The sequence below is a fragment of the Engraulis encrasicolus genome, chromosome 13, assembly GCF_034702125.1.
Source record: "Engraulis encrasicolus isolate BLACKSEA-1 chromosome 13, IST_EnEncr_1.0, whole genome shotgun sequence".
Lineage (NCBI taxonomy): Eukaryota > Metazoa > Chordata > Actinopteri > Clupeiformes > Engraulidae > Engraulis > Engraulis encrasicolus.
Window position 1 is genome coordinate 43,367,895 of NC_085869.1, and position 20,000 is coordinate 43,387,894.

Sequence of the window (20,000 nt, forward strand, 5' to 3'; positions counted from 1 at the left end):
TCCCTTCTCCTCAACCTCCATCTTCTCCACCACCATGCTTCCATTCTGGACGACCACCACTGATCCCCCTCCACCTTTCCTCCTCACCCATGCTTCCATTCTGGACCTCCCCTGTTGCACTTCCATCTCTACCTCCCTCTCCTCCTCATCCTCCTCATCCTCCTCATCCATGCTCCCATTCTGGACCTCCCCTGTTCCACTTCCATCTCTACCTCCCTCTCCTCCTCCTCATCCTCCTCCCCATCCTCATCCTCCTCATCCATCCTTCCATTCTGGACCTCCCCTGTTCCTCTTCCATCTCTACCTCCCTCTCCTCCTCCTTCTCCTCCTCCTCATCCATGCTTTCATTCTGGGCATCCACTGTTCCACTTCCATCTCCTCCTCCTCCTCCTCTCCTCCTCCTCCTCCTCCTCCTCCTCCTCCTAACTCTCTGCTTCCATTCTGGGCCTCCACTGTTCCTCTTCCATCCCCTCGCTCTCCTCCATGATCTCCACCACCTCCCCATACCGCATTCCCTGCCGCCGAGGCCGACATTCCACTGCGTGTATGCATTAGTATGCGGGCGTGCGTGCCGACTCCAGGCAAGGCTCCCCTTCCCCGTCCGCTAGCCTACAGCTGCTTGCAGTCAATATTAGCTTTGCAGACCAGACATGCCCGCTTGCCCGGCCGCCTGCCTAGCCTGCCCGCCCACCCTGCTTTATTCAAAGGCTGAAATTTAGAAGGCAACGGGTGTGTGTGTGTGTGTTTTTGTTTTTTTGTTTTTCCTATTTTTTCTTTCAACTCCCTCGCTACTCCTTTTGGCAGCGGTGGCATGTTCATTCTTGGGCAAACATTAGGTAAGCGTCGCAGAAGCAGCCCGGCAATCGTTTCATTCTCAAAAAGCTTGCGGCCCCCAGGTCCGTGATTATACTGCAAACCAGTTTATGGGAGTGGGTGAGTGAGTGAGTGTGTGTGTCTGTGTGTGTCTGTGTGTGTCTGTGTGTGTGTGTGTGTGTGTGTGTGTGTGTGTGTGTGTGCATGTGTGTTTTTGTGGAGTGTGGACTTGTGGTCTTGTGCTGGATGCAGGGCATGGAGTTCATGCTGGTCAGCAGGCAGTAAAAATACACCTTGAAGAAGGCCGCATGAAGAAGCCTCTATGAGGCCTCTCCCCGGCCGCAGACGGGACGCTAACAGGAGCAGTTTTATAGCGCAGCTCACCTCTGTGAAACGACTCACGCTCCTGATTGATGCACAGCATCTCCTAAATGTTTGTTTGGGTTGTTTGGGTTGTTAGCTAGCTCTAATACATATTTTTTTTCACAGCGGTGTTTGTAGACCAACAGATTGCTATGCAGAATGCATCTTTATTTCCATGGCGACACGGTAATGTTATAATGCGCTCTCCCACAGCTGAACTCAATAAACTGTAGCATCACCATTTGCCGTTCACTAATTCCCTACAATTCCCTTACATTTTACAGCTGACACACACACATTTCAAACATATCTCTGTCTCTCTCTCTCTCTCTGTTGCATGTACACCTATTTCACTCACGTCTTTTCATACTGTGTCTCCACAGCAGCTCTTAAGTCAGGCGTAAGCCATCAAGCCTGTCTATTGTGTCGTTTGTACCTACCTAGCAAATCCACAAGGACACATCCTCACATTGCCCTGCCGTAGCGTTTCTTTCTTTCTTGCTTGCTTTTTTGCTCAGTTTTTCTTTCCTTCTGTCTTTGTTTCTGGCTTTGTTTTGCTCTTTTGCTGTAGATCCTCCTTTTCTTCTATTACATGAAAGATTATAATTATAACATACTCTTTGGCCTAAATAAATCAAAGAGTTTAAGTTTATTTTTAAACAAACTTTGCATGAAAATGTCAGTCACCGCCCAGGCAAATTTACGTTACTGTACTAATGATTTGTTTTAGTGATGCTTAAAAAAGGGTTGGGTAGGACTTTGAGGAAAGCTGGTCCCTTTCGATGACAGGGGCTAATGGATGATATCTAGTGGAAGGGTTGGTGTTGGGTGAATAGTCTATGGAGGGACGTATTCTACTCTCAACTGACAGGGATGGCTGATGTTGGGGGTTGGCAGGGGAGTTGGCTGTAGTCTAGCCTAAGGCATACCTGTCAACTTTGAGTTACCAAAATTCGGGAAAATTCCCATATTTTAAGCCAAAATTCGGGAAATTTTCTATAGGCCAAATTCCGACTTTCAACAGAGACGGATTAAACGGCGCATTCTACTCTGCTTTCAGTGCACGTTTTAAATGAGCATAAAGCGTGAAAAGTTTCTCCATGTTATTTTGTCGCTACAGTTGTCTGGGGCTCGTGCAAAAACTTAGTGCTGGTGCAGGTTGTGATTAGGTTAATCGCATGATTCGCTGTTCGGAGGCTGTTTACCATGTTGTAGCCTATGAACTGACTGTTTCTGAGGCGAGTTGGCACGCACATGCCTACTGAGCTCGAGGGTGACAGCTCGCATTTTCAAGGAACTTAGTGGCATCTGGCATAAAATCTACTGGCAGGTAGCTTGCCTTGATAAGCAGGCACGACCCTCTCAGTCTCTCTTCAGGATTACTAGTAGCTGGACCGTCCGACGGTGTCTTTCCGTATTCTTCCCGATTTGACATTTTTCCTGGAAATATCCCGATTATTCACATTATCGAAAATGAGTCAAAATTTTCCCGGGAAATTAGGGATGGTTTCCCGGGAAACTAGGGATGATTGACAGGTATGGCCTAAGGAGGGATACAATGCTCTCCTCTCCACCCCACTCCACTGTTCTCCACTCCACTCCACTCTATTCCACTTTACTTCACTCTACTCTACTGTTCTCCACACCACTCCACTCTACTACTCTCCACTCCACTCTACTGTACTGTTCTCCACTACACTCTACTCCACTCCACTCCACTCTACTCTACTCTACTCTACTCTACTCTACTCTACTCTACTCCACTCCACTCCACTCTACTCCTCTCCAATCCACTCTACTCCACTCCACTCCACTCTACTCCTCTCCACTCCACTCTACTCCACTCTACTCTACTCTACTCTACTCTACTCCTCTCCACTCCTCTCCTCTCCTCTCCACTCCACTCTACTCCCCTCCTTTCCACTCCACTCCTCTCCTCTCCACTCTACCCTACTGAACTCCACTCCCTACTGATCTCCACTATTCTATTCTACTCTACTCTACTCTACTCTACTCTACTCTGCTCTACTCCTCTCTACTCCTCTCCTCTCCTCTCCTCTCCTCTCCTCTCCTCTCCTCTCCTCTCCTCTCCTCTCCTCTCCTCTCCTCTCCTCTCCTCTACACTGATCCACTCCACTCCACTCTACCCTACTCCACTCCTCTCCACTCCACTCTACCCTACTCCACTCCTCTCCACTCTACTCAGCTCATCCTGCATATCTGCCGTGGTCACTGGTGGTGGTGGTGGAGCCCCTGTCTGGTGGCCACAGGCATGTTGGAAATGAGGAGTGTTCTCTCTGTGTCTGTCTGTGTCTCAGCATCTCACTAGGCGCTGTGGGGAGGGGAGGTGCTGTTTTTGTGTTGTCACTTCTTCTTCTTCTTCTGTGGGCCAGACCCTTTTCCATGAAGAGCCACTGACCATAATAACCATGTGACGGCAGCCATCACCACTCCAGGGGATGTTTTTGTTTTGTTCAGCGTGTGTGTGTGTGTGTGTGTTTGTGTGTGTGTGTGTGTCTGTGTGTCTGTGTGTGTGGGTGTGTGGGTGTGTGTCTCTGTCTCTGACTGCGTCTATGTATGTTTGTCTGGCTCTCTGTGTTAAGAGCTCCCTGTTTGTGCAATGGCCTAGCCCGGCAAGCCAGACTATAACATGAAACGAGTAGTGAGCAGTCATGGGTAAGTGGTGACAGTGTCAGGCTTGTAGCTCAAAGGTTGACGGTTCAATTCCCGCCCTGCCAGGTTGGTGGGGGGAGTAATTAACCAGTGCTCTCCCCCATTCTCTTCCATGAGGTACCCAGAGCATGGTACCGTCCCATCGCATGGTACCGTCCAGTGTTAATTTCGTCAACCATGACTAAGACTAAAATATTTCGTCAAAGCCCTTTTTTGATTTTCGTCATTTAGACTAAGACTAAGACTAAATTGGGAAGGCAATGACTAAAATATGACTAAAACTAAAATTGATTTTCGTCATTGTGACTAAGACTAAGACTAAATTTAAAAAAACTGACTAAATTAACACTGGTGTTAAATACAATAGAGAAAAAGCGAAGCAGTGTTTCATTCTGCACAGTGTGATACATGCTAAAAAGAGAAGCAGTGCGCGGAGAAGGTTTATTCTGTCCAGTCAATGATATATGTTAAAAAGAGAAGCAGTGTGTGGAGAAGTTCTATTATGTACAGTGTTGACTAAAATGACTAAAATGACTAAAAATTGACTAAGACTAAAATTGATTTTCGTCATTTAGACAAAGACTAAGACTAAATTGGGAAGGCAATGACTAAAATATGACTAAGACTAAAAATGATTTTCGTCATTGTGACTAAGACTACGACCAAATCAAAAAAAGCTAACTAAATTAACACTGGTGTTAAATACAATAGAGAAAAAGCGAAGCAGTGTTTCATTCTGCACAGTGTGATACATGCTAAAAAGAGAAGCAGTGCGCGGAGAAGGTTTATTCTGTCCAGTCAATGATATATGTTAAAAAGAGAAGCAGTGTGTGGAGAAGTTCTATTATGTACAGTGTTGACTAAAATGACTAAAATGACTAAAAATTGACTAAGACTAAAATTGATTTTCGTCATTTAGACAAAGACTAAGACTAAATTGGGAAGGCAATGACTAAAATATGACTAAGACTAAAATTGATTTTCGTCATTGTGACTAAGACTACGACTAAATCAAAAAAAGCTGACAAAATTAACACTGGTACCGTCCCTACCCTCTTAGTATTACAGTAAAAAATAAAATAGACAATGGCAATTGAGTACTCCCCCCCCCTTCTCAGCTGTAACCTCCTCAATGCCCTCTTAGGGCTTTGCAGAGCCCCTGTTGAGAAACAATACACTAACTAGACCAACCCACCAGACCAAAAGATGTTCTCCCTCTGCAGTTTGTTTACTAAGCTAGTTTCTATAAATTGAGTTTCCATAGCCTCTTTAGAACTGAGTTAATGAATTCACCCAGCTCATCTCAGTGATTCTATTTAGCCTATTCTCTTAGTTGTTCATTGAATTTGTGTCGTGCATGTGTATGTGTGCGTGTGTGTGTGTTTGTGTGCGTATGTGTGCATATGTGCGTGCGTGTGTGTTCAGCGCTGATGTAGAGAGCTGGGAAGGAGCCTGTGGCAAGATAATAATGAGAGCAAATAAATGACTTCAAAATGCATTAAAGAGCAGATAAAAGAGTTCACAGGCTACCATTACAGCTTATCAATACAAAGCTCCTTAATGATGTAGCCCTGGGGTCTGACTTACACACTGGGGTTTGCATACCTGTTGTAGTGTGAGGGCATGCAGTCTTATGTTTTTAAAAAAATAAATAAAAGTGATTCATATGCTGTGATCACTCAACAACAAGCATAAAGAAATGATATGTTTGTGTTGTGTGATTACATGCTTAGCATGTGTGGATGGGAGTAGAATTATACATGTGCGGTCTTACTGTGTTTGGCACTCTGTGTTTGGCATCTGCTGCGCTATGCTCATAGGAGTAATTTACTCCATGTATAACTTTGAAGAGAAATTACATTGGGCCTGTAATGGCGCATGTCCCTGTCATTATAAAATCTACACCCTGTTGTGAGCTCTCTCTCTCTCTCTCTCTCTCTCTCTCTCTCTCTCTCTCTCTCTCTCTCTCTCTCTCTCTCTGTCTCTCTCTCTGTTCATGTGTGTGTGTGTGTTTCTGTCTGAGTCTTTTTGGTGCACCGTGCAGAAGTCCGCACAGCAGCTTCAGCTAAAAGGAAATAAACCGTAGCCCTAATAATTTTTCGGCACTCAGGCCACAATATTGTCACCGTAATAGGTTGCTGCTGCTTATGTAACCACCGTACCGTAGGTGACCAAGGTTGCCATCAAGCCTGCTCCTCTTCCCGACGACAAGTAGGCTAATGAAATATCAGTGCGTGACTAACCACAACAGAAGTAGCCGAACTCTGTAAGTTTCTCAACTGGATGTTTTTGATTGTGTGTGGGAGTCCCATTTGTCAGTGTCCACCTCCTAAATGGCTTGCTTTCGCATTTGCTGGTGAGACAATGTGGAGACCATTATCCCTGTGAGATGAGTTTGTCAGGATTCCCACTTCTGCTGGTCTTGTCCCAACTCGTCAGCAGTGAGTAGGAGTTTTATTTTAGATCAGCCTGTCAAAACACCAGACAGGTTGGCAGGCAGGCGGAGGAGTCTCCTGTGTGTGTGCGGCTCCATCTATCAAGGGATACCAGAGAAGAGAGAGGGATGGGTTGTCTCTTGCTTGGAACTGAGACTCTGCTTTTTCTCCAGAGATCTTGCATTGTGCTGACTTGGCCTGTCTGGTCTCTTTATACTTGACCGAGTATGGCTGACTTTAGGCTTGTTACTCTGTTCTACTATATTCTAATCTTCTCTATCAGAGAGAATACAGGAGGAGAGAATCGTGTATCTCCATGTATATCTCTGACTATTCTGCTCTGATTTATTCTGATCTGTTCTATTCTATTCTATTCTATTCTATTCTATTCTATTCTATTCTATTCTATTCTATCCTATTCTATTCTATTCTATTCTATTCTAGCTACTTTTTATAACGTTGCACCTGTCCTGTGTGGTGTGGCTTTTCAGTGTTACAGCGCTGAAGGTGGCAACATAGTTGAACACCACAGCATCTAGCGTGACCTGCAGTTGCGCCTGCCAAGTCTGCTCAGGCCATCACCTTATGATGCTGCTTTGCAGAGACTTGAACAAGCCTCATCTCCCTCACAGTGCATCATTTAAAGCAGGGGGGGAAACCTCATTAATTCGAGGGCTCACTTCAAATTTGATAAAGACCTCAAAGGGCCGTACTATGAACACAAACTAGAATTTCCCCCTGCACTTTAGGTCGATATTGACCACCTATACGTCCACCTTTGCAACAGACCCCACCTTCACTAGGTCCCCTGAAAACATAGCTTAATTGTATTGCAAATTTAATTACTAAAGTTTCTTTACAAAACGCCTGATATTTCATGTGAAACTGCATAGCATTAAAATGACGTCGGGGGCCGGCTAAGACGGCCTCAAGGGCCGTGAACGGTCATAGGTTCCCAACCCCTGATTTAAAGCATTTAATAATAGTGTGTCAATATGGAGGTGGTAGATGGAACCAGGGGAACTGACTGTAACTACTGTACATTAAAATGTTAAGGTGAAATGTCAGCATACAGAAGATTCCTTAATTGAGCTATTGAGGCTCTTTACCAGGAGACCCTTAATGTGCACCGTTCCACCACTAATGGAACACTAACACAGTAGTTACTGAAAAACCTTTACTATCATATTCCTACACTACTATGACAGTAAACAGGGCCTTTAGTAATACATTACGTCATGGTCATTGCCATTCTGGTAACAGTATATAACAGTGGTCATCTCCTACTGGGTTAAGAAGCATTTTGAGATACATGCACCTCATCAGATTGTGCACAGTAAATTATTCAGCGTTAATTCCACACTTAGAGTAAGAGCAACACCTTGAGTGTCGGATGCAACACTGTAACTGTTGAATTAACACTGCAACACTCTACCGAGTAGTTGTGATCTTGACTCACACATGTCCCTCATAGTAATAGATTTCGGTCCGAGGAAGAGCTTGACTCATTACATTGGATGGGGTCATTAAACTCCACAATGTGCTGGACCTTTTCACTTTTTCACACCCTTTTCATACCCTTTGATACACTACCACAAGCTTTCAGTGTAGCACTGTCAGAACTTATAATAGGGTTGACCTCTCTGACACCACATTTGTCTCTTGTGTCCTCAAGGCGAGCGGCTACGGTAGGCTGTCCCCTACCCTACCCACCGCTACCCAACCCTGCAGGCTCACACCATTTCACACACACAAATTCAAACTCTGCACCAACTGTAACACGCCCTGTTACATGGACGTGAGAAGCACAGCAAAATGGCAGAACATTTGCTTGACCAGGCTACGGAATAAAAGGGAGTGCCGTAGATTAGAAGAAAGGAGACCAATGCAAAGGAGAAATGAGGGCTTGACCCAAGACATGGAAGAAAATGCAGACATAAAGAATGGACAGAGAACAGAAAAAGAAGGAATAGATGAAAGAGGGGGAAGGGTTGAGGGAGGTATTTGTGTGTGGGGGGTGGGGGGGGGATTGGACCTCCCCAGTTTTGAGGTACCACTCAGTGTTGCCAGATCGGGTGGTTGCCCGCCCTAGTGGGCTGCTTAGAATGACTGTCTGCGGGTTATAAAAAGGGATTTTTTTGCAGATTGGGTGGCTTTTTCTGCAGATTTATGGCCATAGAAATCAGTAGAATTTAGTCAATATTGGGTGGAATTTAGTGCTCCCAGGCGGGTTTTGATTTATGTATGTTTTTTGCTGGAAATCCTCAATCACATCTGGCAACCCTGACCACTCAGCCTCAGCAGTCATCCTTAGATTCCTAAGTGTGTTGTTCCTCCCCCTCTTCCCGTTCAGGCACTTGCTCATTTGGTGTCAGCTTATGAGCCGGTTGCCCTGCCGACTTAATAGAGAGGAAAATCTCACCTTCTCCTAATACACAAATCCCCCACCAGCAAATAAAGTGGAAGAATAACACCCTCACTGTTTAAGAAATGTGTGTGTGTGTGCGTGCCTGCGTGCCTGCGTGCCTGCATGCCTGCGTGAGATGTTATCAGAGGACTTTGCTGTGCCATCATGTATGGGTTATACAGTATGCAGATGGGGTGCAACACACAGGCTCAGACATTGCACGATAGCCACACGATGCTAGCACATCTACTACAGCAGAGGTGGGCAAACTGGGGTCTGGGCGCCACATGTGGCCCACGGAGCCATTTCATCTGGCCTGCAGAGCCTTCACAAGAACTGTTGAATCCAAAGTGACACTCTCACCCAACATTCTTTAAATGTCTTCTCAAAACATTGGTCTTGTGGGTTTGAGAGTAATCAAGTGTACTTTTTTTTCAACAAAATGCATTGTATTATTTGCTGTATTCCAGGACTCCTGGAAGAAGAGGTTTCATACCTCAATGGGACCTTCCTGGATAAATAACGGTCCAATAAGATTACAATGTGCAAAGATGAAATAACCAACAAGTCATGTCAGTGCACATTATTCATTACTGACACAGGCAACGTACCTGCGACATCTGGCCCTTTAGAGCAGTGTTTCCCAACCTTTTTTGTCCTGCGCACCTCCTAAGCCTTTTTGCCATACCATGAGTACCCCCTCACTATCTTTTACTCCAACCCAATGTCACTATGCTCCGTAGTCCACACTTTTCACGTACCCCCTACAGTATGCTCACGTACCCCTAGTGGTACACGTACCCCTGGTTGGGAAACACTGCTTTAGACGATATTCCACACCTAATGTGGCCCATGGGCAAAATAACGGCCCACCCCTTTACTACAAGGATAGACACCTCACCAAATAATGAAAAAAATCACCCCACAGCTTACTTTCGAAGAGATGAATTTGCTACATTATTCTGTGGGTGCACAGTACCGAAACAGGAGTGTGTGTCAGTTCCCATTTACAGTACTATTACTCTGGGTTCTGCTCCTTGGCAGACTCTGTTGTTACTGCTACTGTGTTTCGAGGAAGCAGGGGAGCTGGATAGGGAAGCTCTCTTCTGTTGCTGATGCTGTTGTCCCGTGTAGTCTAGTCTAGTCTCTAAACGTCGCATTAAATGAAAAGAAACGGGAGCCTGGTGTGCAGACTTTATTTTCAATTTTCATGTGACTTTGCTGGTCCTGCACCGAGAATATTGTTGAGACGGATGTGCATGTTTTTTTCTTTACTGAACAAGTTTTTTTGTCCCCAAGGGGGAAATTAGGTTGTAGCAGCCTATAAAAACACATAATGCAGACCCCAAAATAGAAGCACTCAGAGAGCGCAGACCTCCGCAAAGGAAGCGGCTTGATACACTTGACCATGTTACACCCTAAGTCTTTCCGTCTTGTTTTTGTGCTGTTCCCGCAATTCAATTTCTGGTCACTAGGGGGCGTCTAGATGGTGAAGAATCTTTTGAAAAGTCCTGGTTCCGGTTCGTGATCCGGATCACCACCAGAATTTAATCACTTGTTCCTTGGGTCATTACTAACAACTCCACAAAGTTTCGTCCAAATCAGTTGATTAGTTTTTGAGTTATCCTGCTGACAAACAAACAAACAAACAGACAGATGGACAAACAGACAGACAAACCAACGCGACCGAAAATATAACCATAAAAGCAAATTAGAAATAAGAGGAAGGAAGTTAAATAAAATATCAGATCAAAACATGGAGAGTCAAGGTAGCAGTCCAAGAGTCAAATCCGGTCTTCAGTTGCTGCTGCTGCGGCTGCTGTCCTGTGTAGTCCATCCCTAATCTCTCTTCATCCAGCCTCAGCAGGCCACTGGCAGCAACATGCCTACACACTGCTCCAGTGCTGAGTTCATCCTGCAGGCACACATTCTTCAAACACTACAAATACACACACACACACACACACACACACACACACACACACACACACACACACACACACACACACACACACACACACACACACACACACACACACACACACACACACACACACACACACACACACACACACACACTCATAAACACGTTACATGTACACACACCCCTGCATACATTGCACACACATACAGTGCATCTAGTATGAGATACTATAGATAAATTCTCTTTCTTGCAGCAAACCATCCTCTGTCTCTCTCTCTCTCTATTCGTTGATCTGTCCTTCTCTCCGGTCGCTGTATCTCCGTTCTCTGTCCTTCGTTGTCTCTTGTTTGGTGTCCCTTTTTCTCTTTCTTTCTCTCTCCCTCTTTTCATCTTATATTGCTGATGTACTTTTTGTTCCCTATTCTAGCTCTTCAGTATCTTGCTGTCTTCTCTTCTTAGTAGTGTTAGTACAGTAGATTCTACATCTCTTGTACCTCTTCACTCCCCCCCCATCTCTCTCTCTCCATGTATTTCCGTCTTTCCTAATAGAGCTCTTCAGCGTTGACGTCAACTTGTATGCGGCGTTTGGACTACCGGTTCCATGGCGATTTTTTACATTGCAAAACGCCATAGAGATTCAGGTTTGGCAAAAATATAAGTTGCACGCCAACAACGAACATTAGCGTGTACCCGCATCCCTTTCTCATTAGTGGAACGGATCGTATCATCATGTTGGTGTATTCACATGTTAAATCATGACGATTTTAATTCAATATTGCTAACCCCTTTCTGATCATTAAAACTTCCGAACTACATACTTTCCTTTGGTTGCCATGGGTACAACCTTCCGCACGTACATGCCGGCGCCGCTTCTGTAGTCGCCAAAAGTTTCCGGGTTTAGCATATGGACGCAACATCGTATTTATGTCGAAGTTTGACACAAAATGATCAACCATGTCATACCTACAGCCTATTTTTAACACCCTCGACAGTTTGCGGGGGTTCTCTAAGCGCGTGCTTGCACTCGGAGCTTATTTGAAATTTACCCCTATTCATTCCCAATGGAAGCCGGAAGCCGATACGAACCAGGAAGTCCTTAAATGCTAACATGAAAGACTACAATCTACTACATGCTTCCGCGTTACTGAAGAACTCTATTAGCATCGAATCTACAACTTCGATTCATCCTCTCTGCCCCCCCCCCCCTCACACACCCCTTTCTCTTGCTCCTTTCCCTCTCTCACACATCCCTTGGTCCCTTCATCCTGCTTCTGCTCCTGCCCCTGCTCCTCACGTGGCTGTGTAAATCTCTCTCCGGCTTGAGTAGGCTCTCCCATGTTAATGCAGTTGTTAACAACCTGTGGTCCGGCGGTTAGCGTGGCTTCTGGTCAGGGAGCTTAGCAGCGCACCCGGCCCAGAATGAGAGTGGGAGCGGAGGAGAGATAGAGAGAGAGGGAGGCGCGGAATGGCAGAAAGGTATGGAGGGAGAGAGCGAGAGAATGTGGGGGAGAGAGAGAGAGAGAGAGAGAGAGAGAGAGAGAGAGAGAGAGAGAGAGAGAGAGAGAGAGAGAGAGAGAGAGAGAGAGAGAGAGAGAGAGAGAGAGAGAGAAAAGAGCTGTTGGAGTATAGCTTTGGATGCAGGCATAGACCCAAGAGGAGAAGAACTGGTCTGATTGGTCCACAGCAAACCTTGGCATGCTGTAACTAAGGCAGGATTTCTGGATGCTTGTTCTGCTTGCTCTCTCTCTCTCTCTCTCTCTCTCTCTCTCTCTCTCTCTCTCTCTCTCTCTCTCTCTCTCTCTCTCTCTCTCTCCCTCTCTCTCTATCTCCCTCTCTCCTCTATTCCATCTTCATTACTCTCTTATTTTCTCACTCTCTCCTTTTCTGCTTCTCTGCATCTCTGATTGTCTTACACTACACACACATTGTTTGTCTATGCACCGTAACTATTGGGCAGCTGACCACAGAGGAGCATGATGGTCAGTCTGAGAGGCAGAATACTTCTGAGCCATGATGATATTGATATGATTGACCACTCATGTCTCTTCATGCACTGTCAGACTGCACGAGATGCTGAACGTACAATCATAAACATGTACTGTTGTTTTTCCCTTTCTTTTGTTGCCCAAAAAAGTCACTGTTCTCATCCCGTTGTTTTTTCATTTATTATGTTGTCTCATTGTCTATGTTGGCTTCCCCTTCGCAAGACCGCTGTCGTAAGGGGAGAATTCTGATGCATTGTGACATGTATGGAAATGGAATCTTTGCCAGGCTGTATCCAGGGTTGCCAGATTGGGCTGCTGAGGATGGCCGTCTGCGGGTAAAAATGGATTTCGGAGGAAAAAACGCCCAATTTTTGTCCATAGAAATCAATAGAATTGGGCGGGATTTAGTGCTTCCAGGCGGGTTTTGAGCATTTTTTTGTGCTGAAAATTGTCAACCTCATCTGTTAACCCTGGCTGCAGGCCAGGCTGATAGGCCTCCATTAAACATCTCCTACTGTGTATGGGTTCTCCTCAATTCCCATGTCTTCTGTTTTCCCAGATAACAGAAAGACGACTAGAAGACTAGTTTCTTTATTGTAAAGAGGGATGACACAGATGTGCAACTTCCCACAGTAGTTTTCTCCCGTCCTAATCCCTCTTTTTTTCTCCCCCTCCTCCTCTCTTTCTTCCCCTCCCCTTTCTTCCTTCCTTCCTTCCTTTCTTTCTTTCTTTCTTTCTTTCTTTCTTTCTTTCTTTCTTTCTTTCTTTCTTTCTTTCTTTCTTTCTTTCTTTCTTTCTTTCTCTCCACAGGAGTCGGAAGCTGCAGATCCGGAACATCCCACCTCATCTTCAGTGGGAGGTAAGTGAGACACTTCTCCACTTGTAGCAGCACTGGCAGTACTGTGTGTGTGTGTGTGTGTGTGTGTGTGTGTGTGTGTGTGTGTGTGTGTGTGTGTGTGTGTGTGTGTGTGTGTGTGTGTGAGAGAGAGAGAGAGTGTGTGTGTGTGAGAGACAGAGGGAGAGAGAGAGAGTGCTAAAGAGAGAGACAGGCTGTCACTTCACTACTCCTACTGTAGAAGTGCTGTGTGTGTGTGTATACGACATCAGTGTAGCTTCATTGCTGGAAGGCTTTTTGCAACTGTGTGTATGACAGAGAATGTGATGGTGTGTGTCACTCCACTCTTTAAAAATGAACATCTTTGGCCCTGCCTAACGGTAGGGCACTGGGTTACAACACCAGCGACCGGGGTTCGATTCCGGCTGATACTCCCCCGTCTCTCTCTCCCACTCGCTTCCTGTCACCATCTCCTACTGTCCTATCAAATAAAGGCAAAAAATCTTTATGAAACACAAGTTTTAGGTATTGATTCATATGTTCCTGTTCTCTGTTGCTGTTGTACCATCTTCCTTCACGATTTCATCATGTTCCCCTGATTTTCCCCATCTTCAATTTTCCTCTAAATTCTCACAGTTTCCACCTCTCTATTGCCACGTGGGCATATCTGGGGTGGAAAGCTTTAGCTGTATGTTAGTGCCTTTCTTCTGACCAGGGACATCTTTGAAGACACATGCCAGCCTTTGGCATTTTATTGGGTACAAGACGTTTGTGTTGAAATATTCATTTTAAAAGTGGAATAATTATTTTAATTCGGCTTGACCGAAACCAACACAAATATCATTAAATATATTTCTGTATGACCCCGGAATTTTTGAGGACTGTGGTTGAACATTTATTTTGGACATGCGCGTGAATCACTGTTGTAGACATGCATGCATGCACGCATGCACACACTCACACACACACACACACACACACACACACACACACACACACACACACACACACACACACACACACACACACACACACAGTCTTGTACCAGTATGCGGACTCAAACCCATACATACAGTACATTCACATGCTTACTCACCCTCTCGTTCTCACACACGTAAGCACAGTCACGAGCAGTCATGCTCACACACACCGCTGCATGACTCAGTAGAATACACAGGTATAGCAAAGGAGATGCAGGCAGAATACTGACCAGGATTGGAGACGGGTTTAGATCCAAAATGAAGCTTTCAGAGCTAACGCTTGTTGAAGGCAAATACAAAAGTGATTTTATGATTTATATTATGCAACACATACGCAGGCACACGTGCACGTACACACATGTGAACATACGCACACACACATGGGTCATTCTACGTTTCCAGTGCGCTTTTGGCAAACGCAAAATGTCAATTATCAGTATTTTTTTTTCAAATAAATGACCTAGATGTTTACATAATGTATATATTTAAGTTTCCAAACAAACAAATTGCCAAGCTTAATCTTAAATTATTTGATAAATACTCTAATGAAAGCGAACATTTGCTTGATTATTTTGTCAACAATGTTATGGACAAATACTATGTCATGTTCCAATACTCGTACTGTCCGCCCTTTCCGCACTGTGTTTGGGTACGCAGGGTGTTCCATTTCTAATCGCGACGGTAAAGTGTACTGTAAATTACCAGGATAACGCCCCCAAAACGGACATTTTTCGAAGTGTGGAGTAACTGTACACTTTTCGCACTCAACGGCCGCCATGTTTGTGACGTAGTTGAGTGGCAGATCTGTCAAACGGTTGAATCTCCGTGATAACAGCATAGTTTTGATTCCAAAGACAATCGCCACGTGTATTAGAGGCAGGGGTAACTTTAAAAAGTGTCAGCATAACGAACAGTGCCTTCCTTGATGAATTGCATATTGGCGGTTGGTAAACTCGGATGACACGCGACCAACCGTAATTTCCGTTAAGTGTATCAGACAGAACGGGAATCGGAATGTACTCGCCTTGTGAATCGCGGAGGGTGGAAAGGGTACTTCACTGCACTCAAACAAGGTACACAGTACAGAGGGTGAATAATGGAACACACCATATGTCATTTCAAACATATATAGAAATACTACAGAGTTGAAACTACATAAATTTGAAAGTGCTTATGTCCCTTAACAATGATGTTGTCATTAATCTGTGCAACTGATATAGAAAATGTGACTGTTGAGCTTCATAAGTAGGATTTTATGATTCACTGTGATACAGACTGACACATTTTTCATTATAAATCCCTGTAACGTCTGATTTGAATATAGTCACCCTCCTTACACAAGACTTCCCTGTCCAGAGATAATCCCTAGTGTCTGTTCATAGGATTTTTCCAACACATAAGGGATCAATAGCACAAAAACACTTTCAAAACAGTCAACCGTGTTACTCAACTGTGTTACGGTCAACAGTGCAGGGGAACAAGTCGGCACTTTTTTAGGAGAAAAAACAGAGCAGACAAACCCATCTCCCTTGAACACAAATTATTTTGTTTGTTTGTCTGTCAATATGGAGATAAATTGGCAAAACATACTCCTCCTCAACTGTCATAGCTGATGCGCTTAACACCATTGACGGTAACACGGCTTGACATTTCAGCCATTTTTCTGGTGTTGTGCTAACTGAGGACCTCAGAAGTTCCACCACAACACCTCAATCAATTCATGTATTTGTATGCTTTATCTGTGTTTTTCTACATGTGATTTCTAATTCAGATTCTTATGAATATGTTGATAACACAGTTGACAGGCAATTTTCCCGCTATGAGAACATGAAAAAGAATGGATTAAATTATGGAAGGATGGAGCTCAAAACTTACCAAAAAGTCTTCCCATATCCTGCCAAAGAGGTTATGACATCACATGATGTTATTCGTATGGCCTAAGACCAAACCATTACTGATTTATGGAGGGGGTTTCAGACCGTGACACGGTTAACACAGTTTTCGTGGACACACACAAAATGGCAAATTATTATTATTATTAGTATAATGGAAAGCACAGTGGTCTTTCTGACAGTTTTGTCATATTGTGATGATTACTGTGAATCAACATTTGCAATCGTCTTGGGCAAAAAAAGTTTCTTTACATGCCAATATGAAGACTGAATCTGACATTTGGAAAACAGGACGGCATGAAAACGCCCAAAACCAGTATTAAATATTCATTCTTGCTGAGGGAAATAATGCCATGTCTACAATTTCTGTATTATATGAAAGATAAATGTGTTCTTATAGTTAGTGGAATTGGCAAATAAAATCCATGGACTTAAAAGCTAGAATGACCCACATACACACAGTTACATGTACACACACACACACACACACACATGTGCACGCATACACACGTACACACATACCCCCGTGTGGTGTGGACAGTGCAGTGTGTTTACAAAAACATGAAGTACTTTACCCCAAAGCACTTATCTAAGCTACATTTAATAGAAGATATAAAGATATTGTATTCTGTTCACAGACGTGCATCTTTCAAAATGTTCTTTTCTTCAGAGTGTCCGATTTTAGAGTGCAGCACATTTTTTTGTGTGTTTTTTTTTTACATGAATGGAAAAGCGATTCAAAAGCTACTGACTCCTCCTGAAGCATAAATCCCCTGTTTACTCTTCCTGATCCATTTTCATCCATTGAAGATAAACACCTATGAGAGATAGATACTCTCTCCGGCCCCTGAGGGGAATTCAGCCTCTGCACTTGAGCTATGTGTTATTAGCTCTATATGCACTATGGGGCTGAGCACGAGCACACGCACTCACAAACATGCGGAAGTGCACACTCACACAGACACGGAGAAGGACACACACAAACACAGATACGGACACACACACACACACACACACAGAGAAACAGAGAGAGAGAGAGAGAGAGAGAGAGAGAGAGAGAGAGAGAGAGAGAGAGAGAGAGAGAGAGCAACCTATGGGGGATGAACACACGCACACGCAAGCATGGACCCGCGCACACTCACATGGACAGGGTCAGACACAGATACACACACACACACACACACACACACACACACACACACACACACACACACACACACACACACACACACACACACACACACACACACACACACACACACACACACACACACACACACACACACACACACACACACACACACACACACAGAGCAGGCTATGTCATTCACATGAACGCCCAGAACAGTGGGGACCCACATGCTGTGGTGCCTGGGCAGCAGGTAGGTACAGATAACACACTAGAGCAGCAGGGGCTACAGTAGAGTAGAGAGACACCTTGTTCAAGGACACCTGAGCAAGGGGATGAGGAGGGTGATGAATGAAGAGAGATGATCATTCATACAGGACACACATGCTGCACGCACACGCTCACTTGCTCACGCTCACACCCAGGGGCAGGGGGGAGTGGGTTGGCATAATGTAGTGTTTCTCAACAGGGGCTCTACAGCCCCCCAGGGGTCGTTGGGGAGCCCTAGGGGGGCGTTGAGAAGGATACAGATGAGAGGGGGCGGGGCTTAGTTCCCATTGAGGGGCATCAGTATATCTTATTTTTCAATACTAAGTGGGGCGTTGGCAGGCTTATGATGAGGTTAAGGGGCGTTGGGAGGCTTATGATAAAGTCAAGGGGCGTTGGGAGGCTTATGATGAGGTCAAGGGGGCGTTTGATCAGAAAAGGTTGAGAACCACCGTCATAATGCATAAAATGCACCAACACACTCCTGTTACATTACATTTTACATCGCAATATTTCTATTGTATTTTTTATTCAAAATTGACACACTGCAGAGAGCAAACCTAACCAATGATACGGAGTGCAATGTGTAGAGAGAATACAGAATACCCAGACATCTCAAGGCTAGTGCAGGAGAGTAGGGTTAGTTTTATCATTTACCATTTATCTTTTCTCTCTTTTTTCTTCAGAAGAGTCTTCATATGCATCATACACACACACACACACACGTTAACACACACACGCACACACACACACACACACGTAAACACACACGCACGCACACACACGCACACACACACACGTAAACACACACACACATGTAAACACACGCGCGCACACATAAATACTGTATACACACACACACACACACACACACACACACAAAAACTCTCTCTCTATCTCTCTCTCTCACACACACACACACCTTTGGAGCAGCTGACACAGCTCTAACACCCTCCATGGCTCTAATGGCTGGGCACTGGACTGCCATGTGGGCAACCCGGGTTCGATTCCCGGCCTGGGTCATTTCTCGATCCTTCCCTGTCTCTCTCTCCCATCTCGTTTCCTCCCAGTCCTGTCTGAAAAGTAATACAAAAATCCCTCAAAAATATTTAAAAAAATGGCACTCTAATACACTAGTACTGTAACAACCCAGAGGATTGTTTTATTTTCCTGATGGTATACGGTAAAATTTAAACAAACTAACCTACAGTAAGCTTTTGCAGTAGCCTACACTGCCTTACAAAGGCAAAGTGCAGTAACTACCTCAACGTTGAAACTGACTGAGAACAATAACAGGACACATTTGGACCATAAGGCTTTGTCTCGAGATGAAGGAGAGATGTAATAAAGACCATTTTCAGTATTAACTCAATTTTGACTAAATTATGTCACTGCACTTTTCATTTGTTTGGCAGTATATAGCATAGACATGATGTCTTTTGCCGTCCACATTTCTACATGTTTCAACTGTTTAGAATATGGATATTGTACCATTGCACTAACTCGTTAGCAGATTGAGATGATTAATTTTGCTCTTAGCACTGTTATGTGCTTAAATGCACACACCTGCATACACTTACGCTTGCCTCAGGGAAATAAAGACTAGCAATGTCGGCTGTTGCCAAGACAACTCGAGCTCATCTTTTGTTTTTGTTCGGAGTAAACCATGTGTTCTGTTTGTGACAGTGTTTTCCCCGACAGAGAGACGAGAAAAAGTGAACACCAGAGTGGAATTTAGAATGTAGCCTTTTTTTCTGGCCCTCTCTCATCTCTCTTTCGCGTTCTCTCTCTCTCTCTCTCTCTCTCTCTCTCTCTCTCTCTCTCTCTCTCTCTCTCTCTCTCTCTCTCTCTCTCTTTCTCTTTCTCTGTCAATTCTGTCACATTGCTGCAGGTTTTGGACAGCCTTTTAGCACAGCATGGTACGGTGGAGAACGTGGAACAAGGTAAAAGCTTCTCTCCTATCTGAATGTGTGTGTGTGTGTGTGTGTGTGTGTGTGTGTGTGTGTGTGTGTGTGTGTGTGTGTGTGTGTGTGTGTGTGTGTGTGTGTGTGTGTGTGTGTGTGTGTGTGTGTGTTCGTGCGTGTGTGTGTTCGTGCGTGTGTGTGTGCGTGTGTGTGTGTGTTCGTGCATGTGTGCGTGCATGTGTGCAAGTACATGTGCGTGTGGGTAAGGTCTTTTGCGTGTGTTAAGTAATGCACACATTATGCTATAAAAGCTACCATAGCCTAATAGCACTCTAGTGCACTGTTGCATGTTTAAAACCATTCACTTCTGCCTACATCACTAAGGGCCATAGT

At 44.5% G+C, this 20,000-nt stretch overlaps 1 protein-coding gene across 1 annotated transcript in view; it reads left to right on the forward strand.

Moving 5' to 3' along the window:
• igf2bp2a (insulin-like growth factor 2 mRNA binding protein 2a) overlaps positions 1-20,000 on the forward strand; it is a 93,424-nt gene that overhangs the window by 35,624 nt on the left and 37,800 nt on the right. The window contains exons 3-4 of the mRNA XM_063213995.1: positions 13,411-13,459; positions 19,595-19,646. Coding sequence (XP_063070065.1) covers positions 13,411-13,459; positions 19,595-19,646 — 101 coding nt within the window. The remainder of the gene's footprint in view (positions 1-13,410; positions 13,460-19,594; positions 19,647-20,000) is intronic.